The sequence below is a fragment of the Patella vulgata genome, chromosome 5, assembly GCF_932274485.2.
Source record: "Patella vulgata chromosome 5, xgPatVulg1.2, whole genome shotgun sequence".
Lineage (NCBI taxonomy): Eukaryota > Metazoa > Mollusca > Gastropoda > Patellidae > Patella > Patella vulgata.
In genome coordinates this window covers 80,118,648-80,143,264 of record NC_065883.2, presented here as the reverse complement: position 1 = coordinate 80,143,264, position 24,617 = coordinate 80,118,648, and the positions used below count along the sequence as shown (strand labels likewise).

General features: G+C 35.9%; 1 protein-coding gene across 1 annotated transcript in view; it reads right to left on the bottom strand.

Annotated features, from left to right (window-relative positions):
* The window catches only part of LOC126822534 (protein trachealess), an 82,100-nt gene extending 59,033 nt beyond the window's left edge, over window positions 1–23,067 (bottom strand). The window contains exon 1 of the mRNA XM_050551470.2: window positions 21,779–23,067. Coding sequence (XP_050407427.1) covers window positions 21,779–21,873 — 95 coding nt within the window. The 5' untranslated portion in view covers window positions 21,874–23,067. The remainder of the gene's footprint in view (window positions 1–21,778) is intronic.
* Window positions 23,068–24,617: the final 1,550 nt, after the last annotated feature.

Genomic DNA, 24,617 nt, shown 5'->3' with positions numbered 1-24,617 from the left:
ACCCTTTGAGAGCTGGAATTCGAAATACGATTGTCCGTGCAAAACTTCTCTCATAACACAGTGAATGGCATATGCCCGTTTTCATCCAATCTGATTTAAACACAGATCCTATTTCGTTTCATTTTTTATAGTTCAAAATTTCGTTTTACTGGTCTCTACGATACTAGGATCTGGAAGAGTTGTTATAACCCGCGTTCTGGATGATGTGGGGGATTAGTCAATGAAACGGTCTGTTGCAGCGACTTCTTGGCGTACGATGCACGGAACTGTGCAGTATCCCCCTAGAAACATCAACGCGGATTGGTTAATCAAATGTCTGAAGTCATAGGGTCAAAAGCCGTTCGTATGAAACCTGACGTGACCTTCCGCTACAACCGGTCAGATCTTCATGAGTGTAGACCATCGAAAGTATAAAAAAAACGAAACGAAATATAGATCTGATAACTTTTTTCATACGCCAGTACGCCACCAACCCCACCCTGCAGCCTTCAATTATATTTTGGGAAATCTCAACAGAAAAGGTAAAAGAAATGACAAGAAATAAACCCGCATATGGAAGAAATAGGCCTACGCCACGAAGTGAGCCTCTTTCTGTTTTGGACGGTAAATTAGGCCCAGCAGAATATTGTAAATTGCGAAACTGTGATTGAAGGATGATATAATCGCCGCTTTCCCCGTGCACGTAAAAGATACCTTGACAGTTGGTATTCGATATAAGAGTAGGCAGTAGTGCCCCTGTCCGGGAAAACATTTCCCTCATAGCACATTGTATGGCGTATGCCCCTCTTCATTATCCCAGTTCGGAGCAGAACAGTAGGACGTTAAACCCCATTTCACGTCACGAAGTTGGGTTCTTTTTCTTTTGTACGGTAGTTGCGGGTATTCCGAGTTTGTTTTTTTTTTACTTTTTGTATGTATAATGCCTACAGATTAAATACAGTCGAGATATAATACAACACTGGATCCAAACAAAATTAAAAATTCGGGCCCCGCAATAGTTTAATTTGAGCAATGCCTATTTCAAGTTAGTCATGTGTCATTTCTTCATAACGATGGTCACACGTAACTACCACGCGCACATTTTCGGATCACGTTCCCAAATTTATATTTTTTAGTGAATTTTCGTGCTTACAGTAAAAATAAAATACAAAATCAATATATCAAAAAAAACAAAAAAAAAAAAATCAAAAGTACGCAGAAGCTTTTCACATATCATTTGAACACAATTTTATCATCAATATCTGTAGGCCTACATAAAAAATATTATCGCAAAAAGGTAGACGCTAATTTTTATCTACCGAGATATTCAAGGCCACGAGCGCAGACGTCGAGAGCGTGGGCAAGTATGTTACAACCACTACCAGTGGGACAACAACATTACAGAACTTACAATCACACAGTTTATTGATAAAAGACTGTTGTGTAATCTTTATCCATCTAAAATACTTGGTTATCTTAGGCTGGAGACAATTCGGTCAGGGTCTGTTCGTCCAGCGGTATCACGTTTTGATCGACATGATAAATGCTATCACGTCTAGGCCATTTGTACACGACGTGATCTAAACCATGGCAAGGGTCTCTACTATAAGTCAATCATAGCAGGGGCGGCTCCAGGAGGGGCTTTGCCAGGTTCCTGAGACAATGTATCCCCCCCCCCCCGCCCATGGTCTCTATCGTCATTTTGGCGTATATACATACACATTGAGCTTTTTAAACAGAGAAATTCACGCCAATTTTCATTATGAATTAATACAATGACATTGTGATTGAATTTCATGGATTCAAAGCATTAATTGTGATATCACATAATGTCTATATCATTATCTCGTGCTTTGAGTGCCCACCCTGTCCCACATCTGACGATAAAGGATAAACCCCCCAAACCCCCCTCTGGATCCGCCCCTGCATAGCAAGTCCAAGTTACTATCTTACGTAGTCTCAGTCACCCAGAACCTCCTAGTCGTAGAATATTTTTCTGGATGATAGAGATCTTTCGTAAACACATCCCAAATAAAACTTAGGCTGCCTGTCTAAAGTTGCTCCGCCTGAGAACAGAAGTATGACGTAGATGGATCGGTGCGTGCAGTATGTCGTAAACATTGACGCTATGACGTAATGGGTGTGTAACATATTAAAGAGCGTATGGCTCTGTTCTTTGGAATCTTATAATAAACGAAAATGGCTCCAAACGTGTAACTTGAATGTATGTAAAGTAATTTATATCCAATGTGTTCAAAAAAAATATTGTAATTTCTAATCAATTATATTCGGAAAAATACGTGAACAGTCCAAGATGAACGATAGACGTTTGCGTCTGCTTAGTCCATCCTTCACGTTTTTTTTTTATTTTTAAATTATTATTGTGTTGTTTGTGAGACAGCTATTACTAATTACTTCGATATTGTTTCGTAGGGTATGTTTTTCTGTGTTCATCCGTGTACACATTGGGTTGCACGTAAAAGACCCCTTGGTAGTTGGAATTCGATATAGGAGTAGGCTGTAGCGCCGCTGCCCGGGCAAAATTTCCCTCATAGCACACTGTATGGCGTATGTCCGTCTTCATTAGCCAAGTTTAGGAGCAGAACAGTAGGACGTTAAACCCCGTTTCATTTCATTTCATTTCTATGTTCATTACAAATTGGACCCGAAGCCATAGAATACACGAATCGTGTACAAATTATAAACTGTTCGTTATGTCTTAAATATTGGATATTGTAATCCTTTATTTTCATGGTGAGATAATAACATCAATATTGATTGATATAGACCAATATTCTAGGGATTGGATGGCCGAATGGTTAGCATGTGCGCGCTGTATTATAAGGTCTGTCATTGAGTCAACTGGCGGGGTTTCGATTCCCCGGGTGTACGTGACAAGGAGTAGGGTCGCCTGTCTAACCTCTTGGGTTTTCTCTGGGTACTCCGGTTTCCTCCCACTGCTAAAGACCCCTATGCGCATGACCTAGTTTGTGTCGAGTATTCTATTGTAATTCGTGTCTTTAATTTTACATAATATTATGGAAAATATTGAGTTAGAGGTTTAGCTCCTTTAATTTCGCGCACCTGTTAAATCAACGTCGTCGTGTAATGTGTAATATAACGTTATCAATATAACCTCAATATTTATACTGGCTTAATGTAGGCTATTACAGTACATTTACACTTATATCTCAATGTAAATTATCATCACTTAATCGCTGTATTTATGACAAGGGAGCCACGGTGGCTCAGTGAGTAAGGCGCTAGATCGCTAGCCTGGAGGTCGCAGGTTCGCTCCCGGTGTTGGCAGAGAAAGTTCATTGGGATTTCCCTTGTCAGTGGTGCAGGACGAAAACCCGAGGTACCGTGTACATATGGGAGTGCACGTATAATCCCTTGGCAGTTGGAATTCGATATAAGAGTCAGAGCAGAACAGTAGGACGTTAAACTCCATTTCATTTTATATCATTTATTTATGACAATACCATTATATTTGTCAAATATTTGTTTGAATTTTATATCTTTTCTAAGGAAATGTATTCAGGGCTGAAAGGGCTGCAGCCATCGTCCGAATTATAAAGGGGGTCCCAAATTAGTTCTAAAATTATTTTCTTAACATGAGTAGATATGTCATTTAGGGTTTAGGGGGCATACAATTTTCCTTTTCTTACCATGAGTAAATATGTCATAGTTTAACATAGTGGCATATAATTTCCCTTTTCTTACCATGAGTAGATATGTCATTTAGGGTTTAGTTTAAGAAAGGGGCATATAATTTCTCTTTTCTTACCATGAGTAAATATGTCATAGTTTAACAAAGGGGGCAATCCTGGAATAACACCAACACCATCCTGGAGCCTGGGTAGTGAGTAAGACGCTGCACTGACTAACCAACCAGAAACTTGCAGAACAGGACAGATTTACTGGCTAAGAACACCGTCTAGTCGTTCGGATGGGACGAAAAACAAAGCATGGTTTCTTCCTTGCAGGTGGAACAGAACAGGACAGATTTACTGGCAAGGAATACCGTCTAGTCGTTCGGATGGTGCGAAAAACAAAGCATTGTTTTCCCCCTTGCAAGTGGTACAGAGCAGAACAGATTTACTGGCAAGGAACACAGTCTAGTCGTTCGGGTATTACGAAAAACAGAGAAAATGTACAAGAAATTAAATAGAACCTGAAATATGTCTATGTTGCCTTGTCTTATTTTAAGAACAGGGCGGGGGTCGAGTGGTCTAACATGTGAACTTTATATCATAAAGTTTGTCTTTGGGTCGTGACGTGGTTTCTATCCTTGGGTTGTACATGACAAGGGGTAGAGTCGCCTGTCTAACCTCGTGGGTTTTCTCCCACAGCTAAAACCCCCCAATTACCACCCTGTCTATTTCTCTCTACCAATACGACAATCAAGATTAAAAGTACAGTTTGCGATATACTATAAATAAGAGGTGGTGATAGTATTCCGTGTTGATAAGTAATATATATAAATACCAGTATATTAACCTGTATTGACTAGACTGACCGACTTATTACCTCATAGACGAACAAACTTCAACAACCTACTCATACCTATTTATAATAACATATTTATTATAACGTATATATTATAACATGTTTATTATAACGTATATATTATAACATGTTTATTATAACGTATTTATAATAAAGTATTTATTATAACGTATTTATTATAATGTATTTATAATAACGTATTTATTATAACGTATTTATAATAACGTATTTATAATAACGTATTTATTATAATAATGTATTTATAATAACGTATTTATAATAACATATTTATTATAATAATGTATTTATAATAACATATTTATTATAACATATTTATTCTAACGTATTCATTAAAACATATTAATTCTAACGTATTAATTATATAGTATTTTTTATAAAATATTTATTCTAACACATGTATTTACATAGTTTGTTAATTTTCGAATGGCTATCTGGTGTCAGGTTTTTTCTTTTGTTAACCTGTTTAAAAGAGTGTCTGATTTACCTGTAGGCTTCACAGACTGAAGGCTATGGCCGGCCACAAGATCAAGAGGTCCTCCGGCCAAGATTTATGATATTTTTGACACTGTCATAAGCCTGTCTTACATGCACTATGTATATAGCCTTAAACATCCGTTATCATCCCGAGCTCTGTTAAAAACACATCTAGTCGTTGTGGTGGAGAGAGAAAGAGAGAGAGAGGGAGATGGTGGGGGGGGGGGAGATCGTGGCGGTGGGAGATTGAGAGGATTAGATCAGCAGGCCTCTTTCTGCTCAATCCGACAACGGTTCAGAATGATTAATGCTCTGGTTTACCTAATAGGCTGTCCACCAACCAAACACAATATTCGTTTTGTCATTTTCTATAATATATATCGGACCCAGCACTCGCTGTGACAGCTCTCTTTTACTGACGTGGCATTTTGTTAAGTAAGCGTAAATAAACTTTTTAAATTTATGTGTGCCCGGGTTCAGTCCACGTCTACAGATAACCCGGTTTGTCTTCACCGATAAACTATCGAACTTATCCGTTGATTTTCTGTCAAGGACATTAATTTTAACCCTAGATCACGTCGTGTACCGTTGTCAGGTAAATGTCAGTGGGCCATTCGATTATTTCGGTGAAATGACTTTAAAGCTATAGTTTCATATATATATTGTAAGAAAGTGAAAAAATAATTATTTCTATATCTATTGCTATATTCGTTGTCAAATCACGGTTATACAATCATAGTAATCATTCTAGCACTTTGGCTAAGTGGGTTAGAAGCTGGCTCGCTAGCCTGGAGGTCGGGTGTTCGATCCCTGCATTGGCTGAGAAAGTTCATCCAGATTTTCTGGCGTGGTTCCCCCTTGTCAGTGATGCAAGACGGAGGGCCTAACAAGGACAGCTGTCTAGTCGTTTAGATGGGACGACAATCCCAGGTCTCGTGTACACATTGGCGTGCACGTAAAAGATCCTCTGGGAGTTGGAATTCGATATAAGAGTAAGCCGTAGTGACGCTGTCAAAATTTCCCTCATAGCACACTGTATGGCGTATGCCCGTCTTCATTAGCCCAGTTCGGAGCAGAATAGTAAGGCGTTAAACCCCATTTCATTTCATCAATAAAACATGGGTGCTGTATATACTGGATAAAATCTGTATCTTTATATATCATCTACCTATATACTTGAAGAACAAACCACTTATAACATTAGAAAAAAAACCCCACAGCAAGTACAGGTGACAGGTTGATCAAAGGTTTTCACTTTTCTCAAGTATCAGTTGAAGCAAGTGAAGTATTTAACGAGTGACTGTCTGTTATTCTCAACTGTTATACCTGTTGATTTATGTAAAATAAAAAAAACTCGTCCAGTCTCATTTAAATAAATATTTTTATTTTAGTCCATTTTATTTTTGACAGCTGATGTCATAGATTATTTGCACTCTTTAATTGAAATGATTTTGTAACAGGCTAATTAAAATTATAACTACTTTTCCTTTCGTTTTATTTTTTTGACACATGATGTCATAGATTACACCTTTTAAAGACTCGGGTGTGATTTCTGTTATAGGGGAGAGAGAGAGAGAGAGAGAGAGAGAGAGAGAGAGTTTAACATCCACTCAACACAAACTAGGTCATTTCAGGACTAACATATGGTTCAATTTTATGTCAATAATTCGCTTGCGCGTAGGGGCCTTTCACATTGGGAGGAAACCGGAGGACCCGGAGAAAACCCACGAGGTTGGACAGGCGACCCTAATCCTTGTCACGTACATGTACTGTACAACCGGGGAATCGAAACTACACCATTTGACTCAATGACAGATATTATAACTACAGTATTGTAAAAGTCCCATATTTAATGTAAATATCAGTCCAAATATTTGTTCAATTGCGTTCAGTATTTACAAAGACATGATGAAATGAAAATTCCGTCGATCTGTGCAGCTCCCTAAATAGTACATCACCATCGTTACGTTTCGTGAAATGGACTGAATATTTAGTAATATTCGTCACTACAGATATTTAGAAAGACAGCGCCTCCTGTAAGTGTTGCATAAAATTAATTGTGGAATTGGGATTTTATCGGTCTATGCTGCTCGCTATGCAATAAGTCCGCCGCCATTTTGTTATCCACGAAAATTTAATAATAGGCCTATTATAAATCCGATTGATTCCACGCCAAGGTATTATCTAGTCTTGGTATTTTGATTTTGTTTTCTTAATTAAATGTTAAATTATCAATCTGCGTTCATATTAGCGTGGATTAAGCCATGAGAAATTTCAATATTACAGCCAACAAATGTTAAATTATCAATCTGCGTACATATTAGCGTGGATTAAGCCATGAGAAATTTAATATTTTAGCCAATGGAGCATCGTTGATTTATTATTAGTTATTCTATTAATACATTAATATATACTTTGTTACATATTATATTAATATTAGTTAAAATATTAGTTAAAATATTAATACACACTTCAATCTGATTAATATACAGATCTATATTAATACATTATATACTTTGTTAAATATTATACTAATATATACTATGTTTAATATTCACTTAATATTATTTAACATATTAATACATTATATACTTTGTTAAATATTATACTAATATATACTATGTTTAATATTCACTTAATATTATTTAACATATTAATACATTATATACTTTGTTAAATATTATACTAATATATACTATGTTTAATATTCACTTAATATTATTTAACATATTAATACATTATATACTTTGTTAAATATGGTATTAATATTAGTTAATACATACCTTGTTAAATATTATATCAGTATTAGTTAATATATACTTTCTGAAATATTATATTAATATTAATTAATACATACTTTGTGAAATATTATATTAATATTTGTTAACATATTAATACATTTATTAAAATATATACTTTGTTAAATATTGTATTAATATTAGTTAATATATACTTTGTTAAATATTGTATTAATATTAGTTAATACATACTTTGTTAAATATTATATTAATATTTAAGGAAACTGAAGTAATTTAAAGGATAAGGAAGGGATTCTACTCCCTTTATTCTACCTCCCTGGTCGAGATTTATATCAGTTTATATTAGACAATTTACAAAGTTTAGAGATCTTTGCTAGTCAGTAAAAATAATGTTTAATTTTCCGTAGATAGAGTCACAATTTCCGTCGGTAGTGAAGACTGTAAATGGGGGATCTAGTCAACAAAATACAGGAATTCTCTGGAAACACAAATAATGGTATTGCTAAAATAGTAACTATAGATTTCCAAAAAGGTGTCGGACCCTATATTTCTCTTTTATGCCGATCAGGACAGCTGTCTAGACGTTCGGATAAGACAAAAAACCGAAGTCCCGTGTACACATTGGCTAACCCCATTTTATTTCAATCTTTTTATGTCGAACCGTCGTTACATATCAACTTGGATATATGCGACACAGGCATGATCCAATAATAAATAATAAACTCTTATTCTTGCCGCCTTTATTCAAAGTTCAAAATAGACCAGAAGATTGTGGCCCGGCCTTTATTCAAAGTTGAAAATAAAAGAGAACCTGAAATATTTGACTAATATAATTTATTGTGATATATTCTGTGTGTAATAATACTACTGGCATGTGTATGTTCATATATATTGATCGATTATGTCTTCTTACCAAATATTATGTTTTATTACGATCGAGAATTGTGGATAATTTTTAGTTTCTTGCAATGTAAAATATTGTGTTTTTTTTACGATCTAGAAGTTAATTAATTATATTATAAATTAATATCATGTATATAATGTAACTATATTGTGTTTTAATACGATCAAGAAGTGTGGGTTATTTACATATACAATGAATATATTTAATGGTATGATAAATTAGTATCATGTAATGTATAATATCATGTAATGTATAATATCAAGTAATGTATAATATCAAGTAATGTATAATATCATGTAATGTATAATATCATGTTTTAAAAATTATCATAATGTCAACTGAATGTATTTTATATAAATTATCGAAGTGTGCGTTACGTTCATATATTATAAGAATAAGGGATTGTAGTTTATATTGGTGACGTAATGCACGTGATGATAAACAACATTAGGCCCGTCATTAATGTCCCTTGTTGTCTAAAATCCCTTGAAAGCTACAATATTATAAAAGTTGAATTTCTAAAAGGTATATCAGTTTAAAACTGATTCACTTCCGTTCAACTCGCCAAAGGACCTGTAATCTCTTTCCCTATTTAAATTTAACAAAAAAAATAAGAATTAAAATGGGGTTTAACGTCCTACTGTTCTGCTCCGACTGGGCTAATGAAGATGTGCATATGCTATACAGTGTGCTATGAGGGAAATTTTGACCCGACAGCGGCACTACGACCTACTCTTATATCGAATTCCAACTGCCAAAGGATCTTTTACGTGCACGCCAATATGTACACGGGACCTCTGTTTTTCGTTCCATCCGAACGACTAGACGGCTGTCCTTGTCAGGCCCTCCGTCCAGTACCACGGCCAACGCAGGGATCGCACGCGGGACCTCCAGGTTAGCGAGTTAACGTCTTACACACTGAGCCACCGTGGCTCTAACAAAATTAAGGACAGAACAGTGAGCATTAAATAGTAATTTAGATAAAAACAAGAAACAACACACATTATGTACCACCATGAGATCGATGTTCCTGGATAGCAATGAATTATACCCCAGTCGTGCCAAAGACGTCAACGATACCGGTATAAAATGAACATGCGGAGCTACCACACAACAACACGTAAACGTAACACATTGGAAAAACCATAGCAACCGGACCATCAATGACGCACTCTTAATCGTTCTGTTAAATAATATTGAACCATATTTTAGTCCCGTTAGTCCCGTCTCCCGAAATGATCTTATTTGTGTCGAGTGGACGTTAAACCCCATTTCTCAGAATTTTCATTTCAAAGTTTAAAGAATCGAAAAAAAGAGACGTTTTCATTCTTTTTCGCTGTTGATGTTTATTAAATAAAATATCTCAAACTTGTAGCTAATTACATGGGGATTTATCAATTAGAGAAACGCAATCAAAGAACAAATATTTGATGACCAACCCCTGTTACTTTTAATTGACCGTTTTAAATTGAAAAGAAAACGGACATATACCAGTTGGTGTTTGTAGTAAAATTCAAGAGAGCTAACTTTGTTTTACAATCTCGTGGAATGTCGACCAAATTCACTTACAAATTTACACAAGCATTGCGAACCATCTATACAAGTTTACATCATTATAGATGCTGATTCGTGGGCATTAAAATGACGGTCGGGGTTCCTACATTGGAATGCAGGAGCACACGATTTGAAATTGGCTAGATTATGGCTGTCTTTGAGTACGTGTGCTAAATGGTACGTGTCAACATTTGTACCTTGGTTCAAGCCAACCCAACTATCGACATCAAAGTAGCGAGTAATACCCATCGTATGAATACAGGCCAGTTAATGAAAATCCTCTGTCGAAATCTCATTAAATTTCTTTCAAATAAACGCTTGATATAAGTCGCTGTTGTCATATACTCGTGAAATTTGTTTTAAGGCCAACTGAGGTATATTTCATTCGCTTCACAGGTGTATAGACCGGGTTTCGCACATACAATATATCATTGTATGCAATTCAAAAGGACACAGGTAGAGAGGGGTGGGGTTTAACGGCCACACAACACACCTAAGTCAGTTCGGGATGAACGTAATGTATTTTTACCTCATTAATTCGCAGGAATCTCTTAGCAGTGAGATACATCCGAATAACATAACCCCCATCAGTTTAGGGAGACGACCCCAAACGTAATGTATTTTTTTACCTCATAAATACGCATGTGATTTCTGCGTAATATGTCTTGTCCGTATATTTGTTTTTGTGTAAATTTCTGCGTAATATGTCTTGTCCGTATATTTGTTTTTGTGTAAATTTCTGCGTAATATGTCTTGTCCGTATATTTGTTTTTGTGTAAATTTCTGCGTAATATGTCTTGTCTGTATATTTGTTTTTGTGTAAATTATGTGTGGCGTGGTCCTCTTGCAGTGAGATAAAGCCGATGAACATAACCCCATCAGTTTAGAGAGACGACCCCAAACCCTCTTCACGACTTGCATATATGACATACTTTATGATCAACAGCGCAATCTTTAGACCATTCACCCCAACCCCCAATAACTTTTAATTTAATTATTTATCGATATTCACTTGTATAAATACGGGGTATATTATTCTAACAACATAAAACATCAGATATAATGTGGATTAATTGATATCCTCTCTCGTGAATGGGAATCCAAATAAATATACAAGCCTGTATTCAATTCAAATATCTCATATTAAATATATATATATATTCAATTAAAATTCCTAAAATTCAATTGTATTGAATTAAAAGTCCCAATAGTCAACCGTAATTAATTAAAATACCAACTTTCCAATATTTGCAAATACAATATCTAATATTCAACTATATTCAATTACAAAAAAAACTAATATTCAAGTTTTGTGTTACATTTCTATTTTAAGAATTGTTTTCAATTTTTTCCCGAAGCTGCTTGAATTATTCAAAATTACTTAACTTAATATCAATTAAAATCATATTCAACCGAATTCATTGACTATTAATATTTAATTACAATCACCATTAATATTAAATTAAATAAATTAAATGGGAAGAATGATTTAATACTCTGATAAATCACAACAATAATATTAAATCACGTTTAAAGGGCCAATCCCGATAATATTTTCGAGAATAAAACTGCTTAATTTTGTGTTAAAATCCCTTAAAATCGTCTACCTTAGAGTCGAGCAACTAACTCAATATATGTGATATGTTTTCAAACAACTTAAACCCGTCAGTCTTCATTTGTAAATGGAGACCGGTGTCCCAAGCTGTATTATACGGTGTCTGGATAAAACCAGACTTTTATTTTATAAAAATAACGTGTAGGTGAAATTTACCTTTCGTTATCAAGTACAGCACATGGGTCATTCATTGTACAGACCTCTCAATGAACGGGAATCGATTATCAGGTCAATCAACGAAAAAATTGACCCAAAATCTTAACAGAGTTACGTATCCGGATAAGTAGTTTTGACGTTCACGTCCAAATGACTCAATATTAAGAGCTAAAAATTTGAGACAGGGTTAATACACCATTCCTCTTTTTTTTTGGCGTTTAAATTTCATACGTACTCGGACTTTTATGTTTGAGACTCTGTTCAAATCGGGATAGTCCCTTTAATATTAATATCAAATTTATATTCTTAATTAATATTCAATTAAAAACCACACTTTAAATAAAAGTAATCTTTAATTAAAAGTTTTAATACTCAGTTAAAAATTGTAATACCCAATTAAAAATTGTAATACCCAAATAAAGCCTCGCGTTAAAAGTTTTAATCCCCAATTAAAATTAATCCTTAGTTATACGTTTTTATACTCAATTAAATGTAGTAATATCCAATTAAAAGATTTAATCAATACCTAATAAAACCTTTTAATCAATGACCAATTCAAACTTTTATAATTCAATTAAAATCATAATATTCAATTACAAGTATATTTAATATTAAATTAAAAATATATGTAATATCGAATTAAAAATATAAAAATATCAAATTAAAAGTTTTAATTAATACTCGATAACTATTAAAATACCCAATTAAACGTCCATCATACTCTATTAAGATTCATATTCAATTAAGATTTATATTTAACACTTAATTAAAATTTACATTAAATATTAAAGGGAGTATTAATTAAAATATATATTTAATATTCAATTAATTTTTAACGTACTATTCAATTAGAAATTTTAGTTAATGCTCAATTACATCTGTCATCGATATGTATAATTAAATTTAATAATTAATACTCAATTATTTGACATTTCGACCGGGAAAATAATGTATGAATTTAATAAAGTCTTACGATTATTTAGTATATAATATTATAACAGTACAACAATGGTGCAGTATTTACACATATGTGATGAATTGAACAAAGTAAAAGTTTGGGTAAAATCTTAGACTGGGCCTCTTTTTAATCGTAACAAACATATGACGATATAAACGGGAAACCCTGACTCGGTAGTCTCCTGTCCAACCTTGTGGGTTTTCTCCGGGTCCTCCGGTTTCCTCCCACTGCTAAAGACCCCTACGCGCAAGCTAATTATTGAAATAAAATTAAACCACATGTTGGTCCCGAAATGAACTGGTTTGTGTCATGTGGACGTTAAACCCCATTTCTCTCTCTCTCTCTCTCTCTCTCTCTCTCTCTCTGACTCGGTGGGTTTTTTTAGTTACAAAAATAGCATCATACTCTTGACATTTTCCTAAGAAATATAATAATATACAGCACAGAACTCAAATAAGCGCATCTAGGCCTAAATAGCCTAATAATAAGTTAAAAAGAAAAATTAATAGTTTATATAAAGTTAAGCGAAATAATGTATCAATAATTCCATATGAAACAGGGACCAAACCAAACCGAGTACCGTGTCAAACCGCTACACTGAGTTGTATTAAATGAAATGAGGAGTTGTGAAACCTATATGAGTCAACTGTTAAAACCAACATTCATCCAGTCTCGTATTAAATCTCCTTGTTTTCACACTTGTCTCGTAAATATCCTACAATATTTGATAAATACTTCACTAATATCACTAAATAGGGGTTGATAGTGGGGCTGTAATATAATTAAATAGGGTTTGATAGTGGGGCTGTAATATAATTAAATACTGGTCAGTACTGGGGCTGTAATATAATTAAATACTGGTCAGTACTGGGGCTGTAATATAATTAAATACTGGTCAGTACTGGGGCTGTAATATAACTAAATAGGGGTCAGTAATGGGGCTATAATATAATTAAATAGGGGTTGATAGTGGGGCTGTAATATAATTAAATAGGGGTTGATAGTGGGGCTGTAATATAACTAAATAGGGGTTGATAGTGGAGCTATAATATAACTAAATATGGGTTGATAGTGGGGCTATAATAAAACTAAATATGGACTAATATTGGGGCTATAATATTTAAATAGAGGCCTATAACTAAACATATTTAAAAAGCGAGCGCAGTAATATGCCATATCGCTTATCAATGAATGCCCATTATACAGGAGCGTAATAATTCGCACAGCAGTGAAGAATATTCGCTAGGTCGTTACAATCACTGATAGAGATGACATCGGTGTGGCTTAATGAGCTCGCAATATTACCTTTTTTCCTTCTGAAAATTACATTCTAGAAGATTCTATTGAAGTAATAGAAAAATAAATAAAGATGTTTGAAATATATCTGGATAAAACATTTCCTATTTAGTGTACATGGGAATATAAAATGAGTATAAGGCACCATTCTGCCCGGACCAGTTTTACGCTATAATGTCTTATATGTAAACAATGCACGCACCGTTGAGCCAATGACCGACGCCTCGTGATGTGATTCACATGATGAAAGCAGTCATCTTATAATATTATATTTAGCAATACCTCTTTGAAACATATTAAATAATTCAGTGTTCAAATTCTACTAAAATAAGCATGCTCCAGCATATTGTGCGCCCGCTGTATCACAAAGTCTGTCATTGAGTCGACTGGCGTAGTTTCGAATCCCCGGTTGTACGTGGCAAGGAGTAGGGTCGCCTGTCCAATCTCGTGGGTTTTCCCCGGGTCCTCCGGTTTCCTCCCACTGCTAAAGACCCCTACGCGCAAGCGAATTATGTAAATAAAATTAAACCATATGTTAGTCCCGAAATGACCTAGTTTGTGTCGAGTGGACGTTAAATTGCCAACTTGTTGACCTTCTTACCAAATGTACCATATGCACTAGCTACGAGAACGTAGCTAAAAACGTTGAGATATACTGATGTGTTTGTTTTTACGGAGGGTTGAGACATGAGGTTTCTTATCTACATATGCGCATGCGTAATTAATCATAACCCACAACGCCAGAACCCACTGGTCAGAATCGTCAAGCTGACTTCATTAACAGCACGTGTCAGTTGAATAGTTAAATCTCCAGGATTTCTCTAAAAGTACGTGTTGATGCAACATTTTTAAATCGCCAGAAAGAAAGTTTCTCTCTTGTCATTTGAAATGAAATGAAATGGTGTTTAACGTCCTACTTTTCTCTCTTGTCATTTGCATTGTATACACCAATGTTAAAGGCGATTGTTGTTATTTTGAAAAAGATTATTACACTCCCATCGCCCCCCCCCCACTGATCTCCCTATCCTATATTTTAATGGAATGAAATGGGGTTTAACGTCCTATTTAACAGCTCCATCCGGGCTAATAAAGAGAGAGAGAGAGAGAGAGAGAGAGAGAGAGAGAGAGAGAGAGAGATATTTAACGTCCACTTGACACAAACTAGGTCATTTCGGGACTAACATATGGTTCAACTTTATTTCAATCAATAAATTTGCTTGGGCGTAGGGGTCTTTAGCAGTGGGAGGAAACCGGAGAACATGGAGAAAACCCACGAGGTTTGACAGGCGACCCTAGTCCTTGTCACGTACAACCGGGGAATTGAAACCACTGGCTAATATAGACGGACGGGAGAACATGGAGAAAACCCACGAGGTTTGACAGGCGACCCTACTCCTTGTCACGTACAACCGGGGAATTGAAACCACTGGCTAATATAGACGGACGGGAGAACATGGAGAAAACCCACGAGGTTTGACAGGCGACCCTAGTCCTTGTCAGGTACAACCGGGGAATTGAAACCACTGGCTAATATAGACGGACCGGAGAACACGGAGAAAACCCAGGCGACCCTACTCCTTGTCACGTACAACTGGGGAATTGAAACCACCGGCTAATAAAGACGGGTATATGTATATATTTTAATAAACATATTTCGTTTCAGAAAATAAATAACCAACTAACACTTAATGTTATTTATTTAAACGAAACGAAAAAAATAGATAGGACAATAATTTAATTAATCATGTTTTTACGACATAAAATATGTAGTCCTCGTCGCCAGTTCATGAAAAAATAAATAAAAATAAAAGACACAGAAATCTGTCAGTCATTGGGCAGTTTTATGTGTAGGCTGTGACCGTCTGTGATAAAGTATAAGCTTAATGTCATGTCACGTATATAGTGACATCTCTAATGACAGTGTGGCATAAATCACTTAGTCCTATATCTACAACATGTAATAATAAAAATAATATTAAATTTATATTCCCTAATATTCTCAACATACAGGCAGTGTTATCTAACTTCATGTCGGTTGGGGAAAAGATCAGGAAGGTTGTAGAGAAGGGAGGGGGATTGGGTATAATTTTCATCCGGGAATTCTGATTAGGGATAGGATTAAGGATTCGTCTTCGTGGTTAGTATATAGCCAGCCATTCAGTGAATGCTCTATATAGTGAAGTCCAACAATCTCCGTTAAAACAGCGTGCATTTGAAATTTGAAAACGCATGTTGATCAAATCTAGCATTGACGGATTGCCAGAGAGAGAGAGAGAGAGATAGATAGAGAGAGAGAGAGAGAGAGAGAGAGATATTTTATTTTAGTAATTCGCATGTGCCTAAGGTTTTTTGCTGTGGGAGGGAACACGGGGACCGACGAGATTGGACACTATTCCTTGTCACGTACAAGTTTTGGCTCGAAACAAAGCCACATGACTCAAAGACAGAACGTATGATCCACAGTGCACCACCCCAGCCCTGTACAAAAGACGAAACGTAGTGGACAACCCGTCGGAATGTATAAATTTCCGTTGGAGTTCCGCATGCCTTTGCGAACGTTGCTGTGATTGGGGTGATCCGCTACCTTCGAATGTCGGTTAACGCAGTCAACGTAGCTTCCATTTGTACGAACGTATTCTATTCTATTCTAAAATATACATCAGTACAAAAATGGTTCGATTCCGTCCAGTAGTTGCAAAGATATGATGCATTGAAAATTTAGCAATATTTGGCAGCCTCGCATAAAATCTTTTGGCGGGCCTTATTTTGATCACATTGAATCGAAGCCAGGACATTATCTTTCGTTCGTATTCTGGGGGCTGTTTCACGAAATTTTAACTAAGATAAAATCCAAATTTTAGTAATTTGATTGGATAATATCAGATTGATTTTAGTGCTTAGCCAATTAAAGATGGCGACGTAAAATAATAACTAGAAATTATCGAATAAGCTTAAAATAACTAGACAGGAAATCTATAATATATCATCATTGATGCCACTGAATTAATTAAAATTATCATCCGTACCGTCATAAACCATTAGTCACGTGCTTATTCTTGAACGTGACTTGACGTCATATAATAGTCCGATTACGTGTTGTTCATTTAGTAGAAATTATGAATGAAAATTAACAGGGTGATATTGACAAAATTACACGTAATTAAAAAAATGAAAGAAAATGAATTGAAAAGCGTGTTTTACATCTTTATAATAGTACGCCTACTCTAAATTATAAAAACAATAGCATAAAAAAGAAGACACATTGGAACACGATTTATTCATTTTGATAATTGAATTTAATAGTCTAAATCCAGCAATATGATTATAATTCTAAACATGAAATAAAATAAAATGAAATGGGGTTTAACGTCCTACTTTTCTACTCCGACTGGGCTAATGAATATCGAGTATTAGTCGTGAGAAATTTGATATGCAAATGGTGCACCGGGACTTTAATGGGCGTAGTGATACAATAAAAAGAATCCGAGACAAATCTGTGTCGTCATCAGACAAATCTGTGTCGTCATTATTGAGATAGGCGCGTTGTAATATCTAGTTTAGTAGTCTAGGTTGGACAGGCCGTAGATTGTCGATAATTTGAACAAATTCCGTCAAGTCATCCTAGAGATACAGTGTTTTTAAAGTCACAACATGTCAGAATAAAATTTCAATATAGGTCTGTAATTTTGGACAATACCATACACAATAAATAGAACTTTTATTTAAAAATTTAAAAAAAAAAATCGGGCCAACAAATTATCGCCATTTAAATTTTGCACTGGTTTCTTTTAATTTTTGTATTTGCTATATTCAATTATTACGAGTTCGGTGGTTGTACTTATGGAACGTGCGGGATAAATACTTTAATCTCGGTGCGGTTGGGGGGTTGGATGGCTGAATGGTTAGCGTGCGCGCGCAGTATCATAAAGTCTGTCATTGAGTCGACTGGCGTGGTTTCGAATCCCCGGTTGTACGTGACAAAGAGTAGGGTCGGCTGTCCAACCTCGTGGGTTTTCTCCGGGTCCTCCGGTTTCCTCCCACTGCTAAAGACCCCTACGCGCAAGCGAATTATGTAAATAAAATTAAACCATATGTTAGTCCCGAAATGACCTAGTTTGTGTCGAGTGACGTTAAACCCCATTTCTCTCTCTCTCTCTCTCTCTCTCTCTCTCTCTCTCCAATCATATTATGTTTTATTTAAACATGCATTAAGCAAGAGCTAAATCTGCCTATTGCAGGTCTTTCTTTGGGCCTGAAATGTTATCTAAATTATTAATTAGACATTAATTAACATGAAAAGACCATAATCAACTCTCGATGTCATCTTATGTGTCCGATTTTCATTGGATTTGAATCCGATCTGCTGTTCAACGTCCATTGATGATTAACCGCAAAACTGGATAATCGAGACAATGTTAATTATCGTAAACAACGGTAACAATGACAATCGAGGCTACAGTGATTTTAAAATAAGGTTTTCTCGGCTTCGAGTGAAGCAATTTGACGGAAATTCCCTTTAAATTATCTATTTTTGAACTATTATAGTGAGAACTACCAGCTCTGTATCTTCCATAATGTATCTTTAAAAAACATAATGTATATTCGGAGGGGGGGGGGGGCGATGGTCGAATGGTTAGCACGTGCGCGCTGTATCATAAGGTCTGCTATTGAGTCAACTTGTGGTGGTTTCGATTCCCCGGTTGTACGTGGAGTAGGGTCGTCTGTCTAAGCTCGTTGGTTTTCTCCGGGTCCTCCGGTTTCTTCCCACTGCTAAAGACTCCTTCGTGCAAGCGAATCATTGAAATAAAATTCAACCATGTGTCTCGAAATGACTCTCTCTCTCTCTCTCTCTCTCCTCTCTCTCTCTCTCATAAAATATACCCAGCTCTGTATCTAATCTTCCATAAAGTATTTTTAATAAACATAAGGTATATCCAGGATCATTGCATTACACATGACTAATTAGAAACCCTAACACTCGTCACGAGACAAAAATTATCAATTTATAACTACAAATCTCAATTAAATCCTTTTACGCAATAATATTAAAACAAATTTTAATTAATTATTATACAATCACGATTCCTGCTATTCTAGAATCAACAATATCGTTTTCTTCATTAATAATATTAATTTCAAATTTAAATATCAAAATAAAATCATAGTCGTGACCTTCGAAATTTCAAAAAACCAATTAAAAGATGAATAATATAAATATATAGAGCTATATCTACACGACAATTTTCATAATTAACATTTTATACAATCTTTTCTGAGATCACGCAAAGAATTTAATTTCATGTAAATACGGAGAACTATAATAGCACGCTTTATATAAAAAGAAAAGCAATGCAATCAAGCTAATTGCAGACATGCTTATAGAATTTTATTTTTAGATTGAATCAATGGATTGCGATGCGTATTTACAACTAAAATGAATATATCCGATCTTTTATTCGATGTATAAAGTCGTGAGTTTTTGGAAATCAGCATAAATGGCCGGTGTGTAATATTATCTATGCATTTTCAAAATCAAAAAAAAAAAAAAAAAATCAAAACAAAGAAACAAGACAAAAACGTTATTTTCAGCGAGTGGATAATCCTACGATTAACCTAAATTTTGAATATGGAAATGGCTCAATGACGTCAAGATGACGTCATAGTTGTATTTAAGAAATATGCACGTAGTTCACGTTATATTAAACTTATTAATCGTATTGTTCGTGTTCGTGTTAAAACATCAAATTGAGAAAATATCTCAATGAGCAATCGCTGTTAAGGAAAAAGCATGGCGTTTAACGTTTTATCAACACTTTATGTACAATGCTAGGTAGGAGGTTTTTCCCCGGCAGTGGCCAGTTGGCCTACCCTTCATCGAATTCCGTCGGATTTTCGTCCCATCCGAACAACTAGGCAACACGTTACAAGTGTGGAAACCGGAATTACAAAGGACACATTAAAGTCGATAGCCCAGTGCTCTTACCCATTCAACAGCCCCCCCCCCCCCACACACACACACTCGTATTTGTTGAACACTTGTGAGACCCTACTGTCCAGCTACGAAACAACCAAATATGTATTAAGGGTCGCCTGCATATCCGCACCTCAGAGATACCCCCCCCCCCCCTACACACACACACGTGTAATAATAATGATATGTAATAATGTTATAATGTTTATTGTCTGTGTTTATCAAGGAAATTTTTATTAAAGACGATAGAACACGTATAAAATTACAATGAAGTAAAAATTAGAGCGACACGTTTTTCTATTTTAATTCATTAACTCTGCCATGTACAGTATTTTGTATATCACATATGAAATATTATTTGTTTTCCCAATTCTCCGTGGGAGTCGCGGAAATATTAAGGCCGCGTGTACGCCATTAGCAGCATGCTAAAGATCCCTTGACAGTTTGAAATTGAAAAAACAGTAGGTCTAAACGCCGCTGCCAGGGCCAAACCGTTTCTGTTTCCTCCATTTTTGTCAGTAGCGTTATTTAGCGGGAATATCAATGAACCATACCCCCCCCCCCCGCCCCTCTCACACACACACCCTTCTTCTTAAACCCCCTTGTCCTCGGGGCCTAGTTCCCTGATTTGATCGTTCTCGTATGATTTCGACAACGTTTCATGTTTTTCTCGCGGTATGTTTTTCTTATGGGTTACATTGTATAAGGTTTTGTGTGTGGTGCGCTCATCCCAGACATGTGAGATCAAACCGGTAGGTCTACGTCTCGGAGGTTTCTCCCGTGTGATACTGTCCTCTCAAATATTCATTCTATATTATAAACAATAAAACACATCGTTTTATTTATTTAATGTGGTTAGATTACAAACCGGGAAAGGGGTGGGGAAAAATACATTGTCGAGCGAAGCGAGGTGTCAATGTTTGAGTTGAAAGAATAAGTTTCTTGATGCGTATTTAAAAGACAAGAAAATAAAAATAATGAAAGAATGTAAGAATTGAAGGACGGGTAAATCACATCACAAGGATGGGTTTAAAAAATTCCAGTTCAATTACAAAGGTTTTTCTCTGACATTTGTTTTAAGCAAATTATTTAATATAAATTTTCATGACATTTTATACGCAGAAAATATCAATTGAGACACGAGTACGCGAATCAACATTTTTCGCGATATTCCTAATTCCGCTGATAATAAACCGGGTTAATTCCTCATCCAGAATCTATGAATATTTTAAACGTGTATTTAATACACATAAGCTTATAATTCAAGTCGTAAAAAAATAATAATTCGTAAAGAATTGTTTTCTAGAAGAAAACGGGTGATGCATCATAATTCACAACATTTTAAACACTTCAAGACAAGTTGTAAGAAAATACGGAAGAGAAAAAAACACCAGACACCGAAGACTAAAATACTGTTCATTTTCAAGGCGTTAAAATAAAATAAACATAACTATATGGACATATAATTCGGTTTATCCAACCGACACTCTTTTAAAAACGATTTAAAATAAGTGTACGATTTCCGTGAATTAAACATTAGGTATAAATAGGTAAAAAGCTAATTATTGATTCCACTTACCTGTTGACATCAAAGAACGAAGCACCCATGCCGAAACCAGGTGGCTGTAGAGGCTGTCTCAGCAGATCCCAGTGAAAATATGCTTGATCATTCATTTTTTTTAAAAGTCAATTTTACGTAAATATGAGAAAAACAGAAAATTGTCTAAAACTGATGGAGTCGCAGGTAGAATACTGTAGATGCACGTGTACTAGTTAATGCAATATGAAGACAGGTAAACCCCTCAGGTGTTCAGGAACTCTTGGAGTTCGTCTAATAATACGTACAAAACTACAGATTTCGTTGGAATTGGCATGAAGACTTGTTTTGTAAAATCTATGCGATTACAAGCCACAGCAGCGTTTGTATTTTTTTTTCCAGAATTTACACGATAAAAACAGTATGATGAATAACAAAATCTTAAATCTGAAATTCACGTGTTACATTATAATTGTATACTATATTTATCTAAATATTTCTGCAATATTATAATTCCGCCATCGTTCGAATAAATATGATCTTTAAAAAGGTGCATAGAATTCATATTAAAATTTCTTCATTGTCAAACATTGATCATTGTGTAGATGATAGGCCTACGTATAAACACATAATAGAAAGTCCGTATATCCGTTAGCGGGGTTCATTTTAAGCGTTTCTTTATAAAATCGTGAATAAGTAGTTAGAAAACTTCCTTGAAGGACAAACACAGTTGGTATTAACTTTCTGTTGAATGTCCTGTAAACTTGAAACACATGTAGTAATGCCGTGAAGGATTAACAGATCCTAAGAGTTATCCCCGTCCACGTGCAGAAGCAAAACACGTGCTTAAGTCAAAACATAACAAGAAAATCCTAAAATTCGTCGACTATTCTCCCGTTATTAGATCCGTAGCACACGTTCTCCCGCGACACGACTGTCGTCTGCTATTAACAGCTGCAGGGAAGGCAGTTAGTCATAATTCAAGGAGAGAAATGTAATGGCGAAGTCAATGTTTACCCAAAGAAAACTGGAAACACTTATAAACAAATTGACACAGTTACAAAAATGAATCTTGAATATTTTTACCTGTATAAGATGAAGCGCGTGGGCTACCACTCTGGTCTCGAATACTATTACTATGTAAACGTTACAGTTTTATAAACGTAGACGCGCAAACTTGCGTTCCTTTTCAAACGTAAATTGCAAGAATATCTAAAAATAAAAACCACGTACATGTATTTTGACTTAGTCTATTTAGAGAAACTTTTACAGTGACGCTAAATAAGAAAGTTTTGATTTTCTTTGGAGTTTCTTAGTTCTTATGTGACAGCTCACACTCAAATAGGGTAAAACCCCCCGGTTGAATCTCAGCCAATCCTTGACATCGACAGAAAATTCGTCTGCTGTTAATGACAGCGCGCCCTCTGGCGGTTGTATACTTCCAAGGGTTCCACAACATCTTTCGTCTTCATTCCGGCTATCTATAGACCTATAGCGTGAGCCACTTTCTACTCTAAATATAAAATCATCGTTCAGAAGTTGAATGTGAATTTCGTCTTTTGAGTGTGTGATGTATGAAAATGTCTTATTAACGGTCTACTGCACGTGTGTGTGTGTTGGGAGGGGAGGGGAGGGTGGATGTCCGAATGGTTAGTACGTGCGCGCTGTATCACAAGGCCTGTCATTGAGTCAAATGGTGTGGTTTCGAATCCCCGGTTGTACGTGACAAGGAGTATGGTCGCCTGTTCAACCTCGTGGGTTTTCTCCGGGTCCCCCGGTTTCCTCCCACTGCTAAAGACCTAGCTACGCGCAAGCGAATTATTGAAATAAAATTAAACCATATGTTAGTCCCGAAATGACCTAGTTTGTGTAGAGTGGAAAAAAATCACGTGGTTTCAATGTGTTTTTCAACATTATAATCATGATCATAATGCTCAACCAGTGTCAAACATATACTACAAATCGGCTCTTAGTATGTTCAATATTACTCCGTGGCACTGGGAGGGACTGCCACCCTACCCCTCTCCCGCACACACACATATAAATCGTACAAATATTTTTTTTTTGGGGGGGGGGGAGGGGGGCGGCATCTTATTCCTCTTATGGTCACCACGCCCCTGATCGGTGGTACGCCCCTACTCTTATTTTTAATTCTATGAGTCAAGGGTTCTTTACATGCACGCCACGGACCTCGGGTTTTCCTCCCATTGGACAGACTAGATGCTGTCATCGCCCGGCCCTTCGTCCGGCAAAGAAATTTCACTCATGGCGTATGTCCATCTTCAATAGCCGTACCGTGTGCTATGAGGAAAATGTCGCCCGGGCAGCGGAACTACGGTCTACCCTTATATCGAATTCCAACTGCTAAGGGATCTTTTACGTGCATGCTAATGAATACACCGGACCTCGGTTTTTCGTCCCATCCGAACGACTAGACACCCCTCCGTCCTGCACCAGTGACAAGAGGAAACCACGTCGCAAAATCCCGATGAACTTTCACGGCCAATGCATCGATCAAACCCGCGACCTCCAGGCTAGTGAGCCAGCGCCTTACCCACTTAGCCACCTTGGCTCCACATTAGCAAGAACGACCAACTCTTTTTATCTTAATCTTACAAACTGTATCTTTAAAAGCGTGATACCAGCCCCCCCCCCTTTTCTACTTTACACAAAATAAGTTAAAGTCTTTAATTCAATATCATCCACAGTCTTCAACATTGAAAACACGAATTATTGGTCAATTTAAATCAACATTCATGTTGTTATCTTACCGTGAAAAGATGGGCTCTCTGGTATCGAATATTTAAGACAGTGAAAATTTTAAATATGGGACACGAATATATCGCGTGCCAGAATGATTTCGAGTGCCATTTCTAATGAA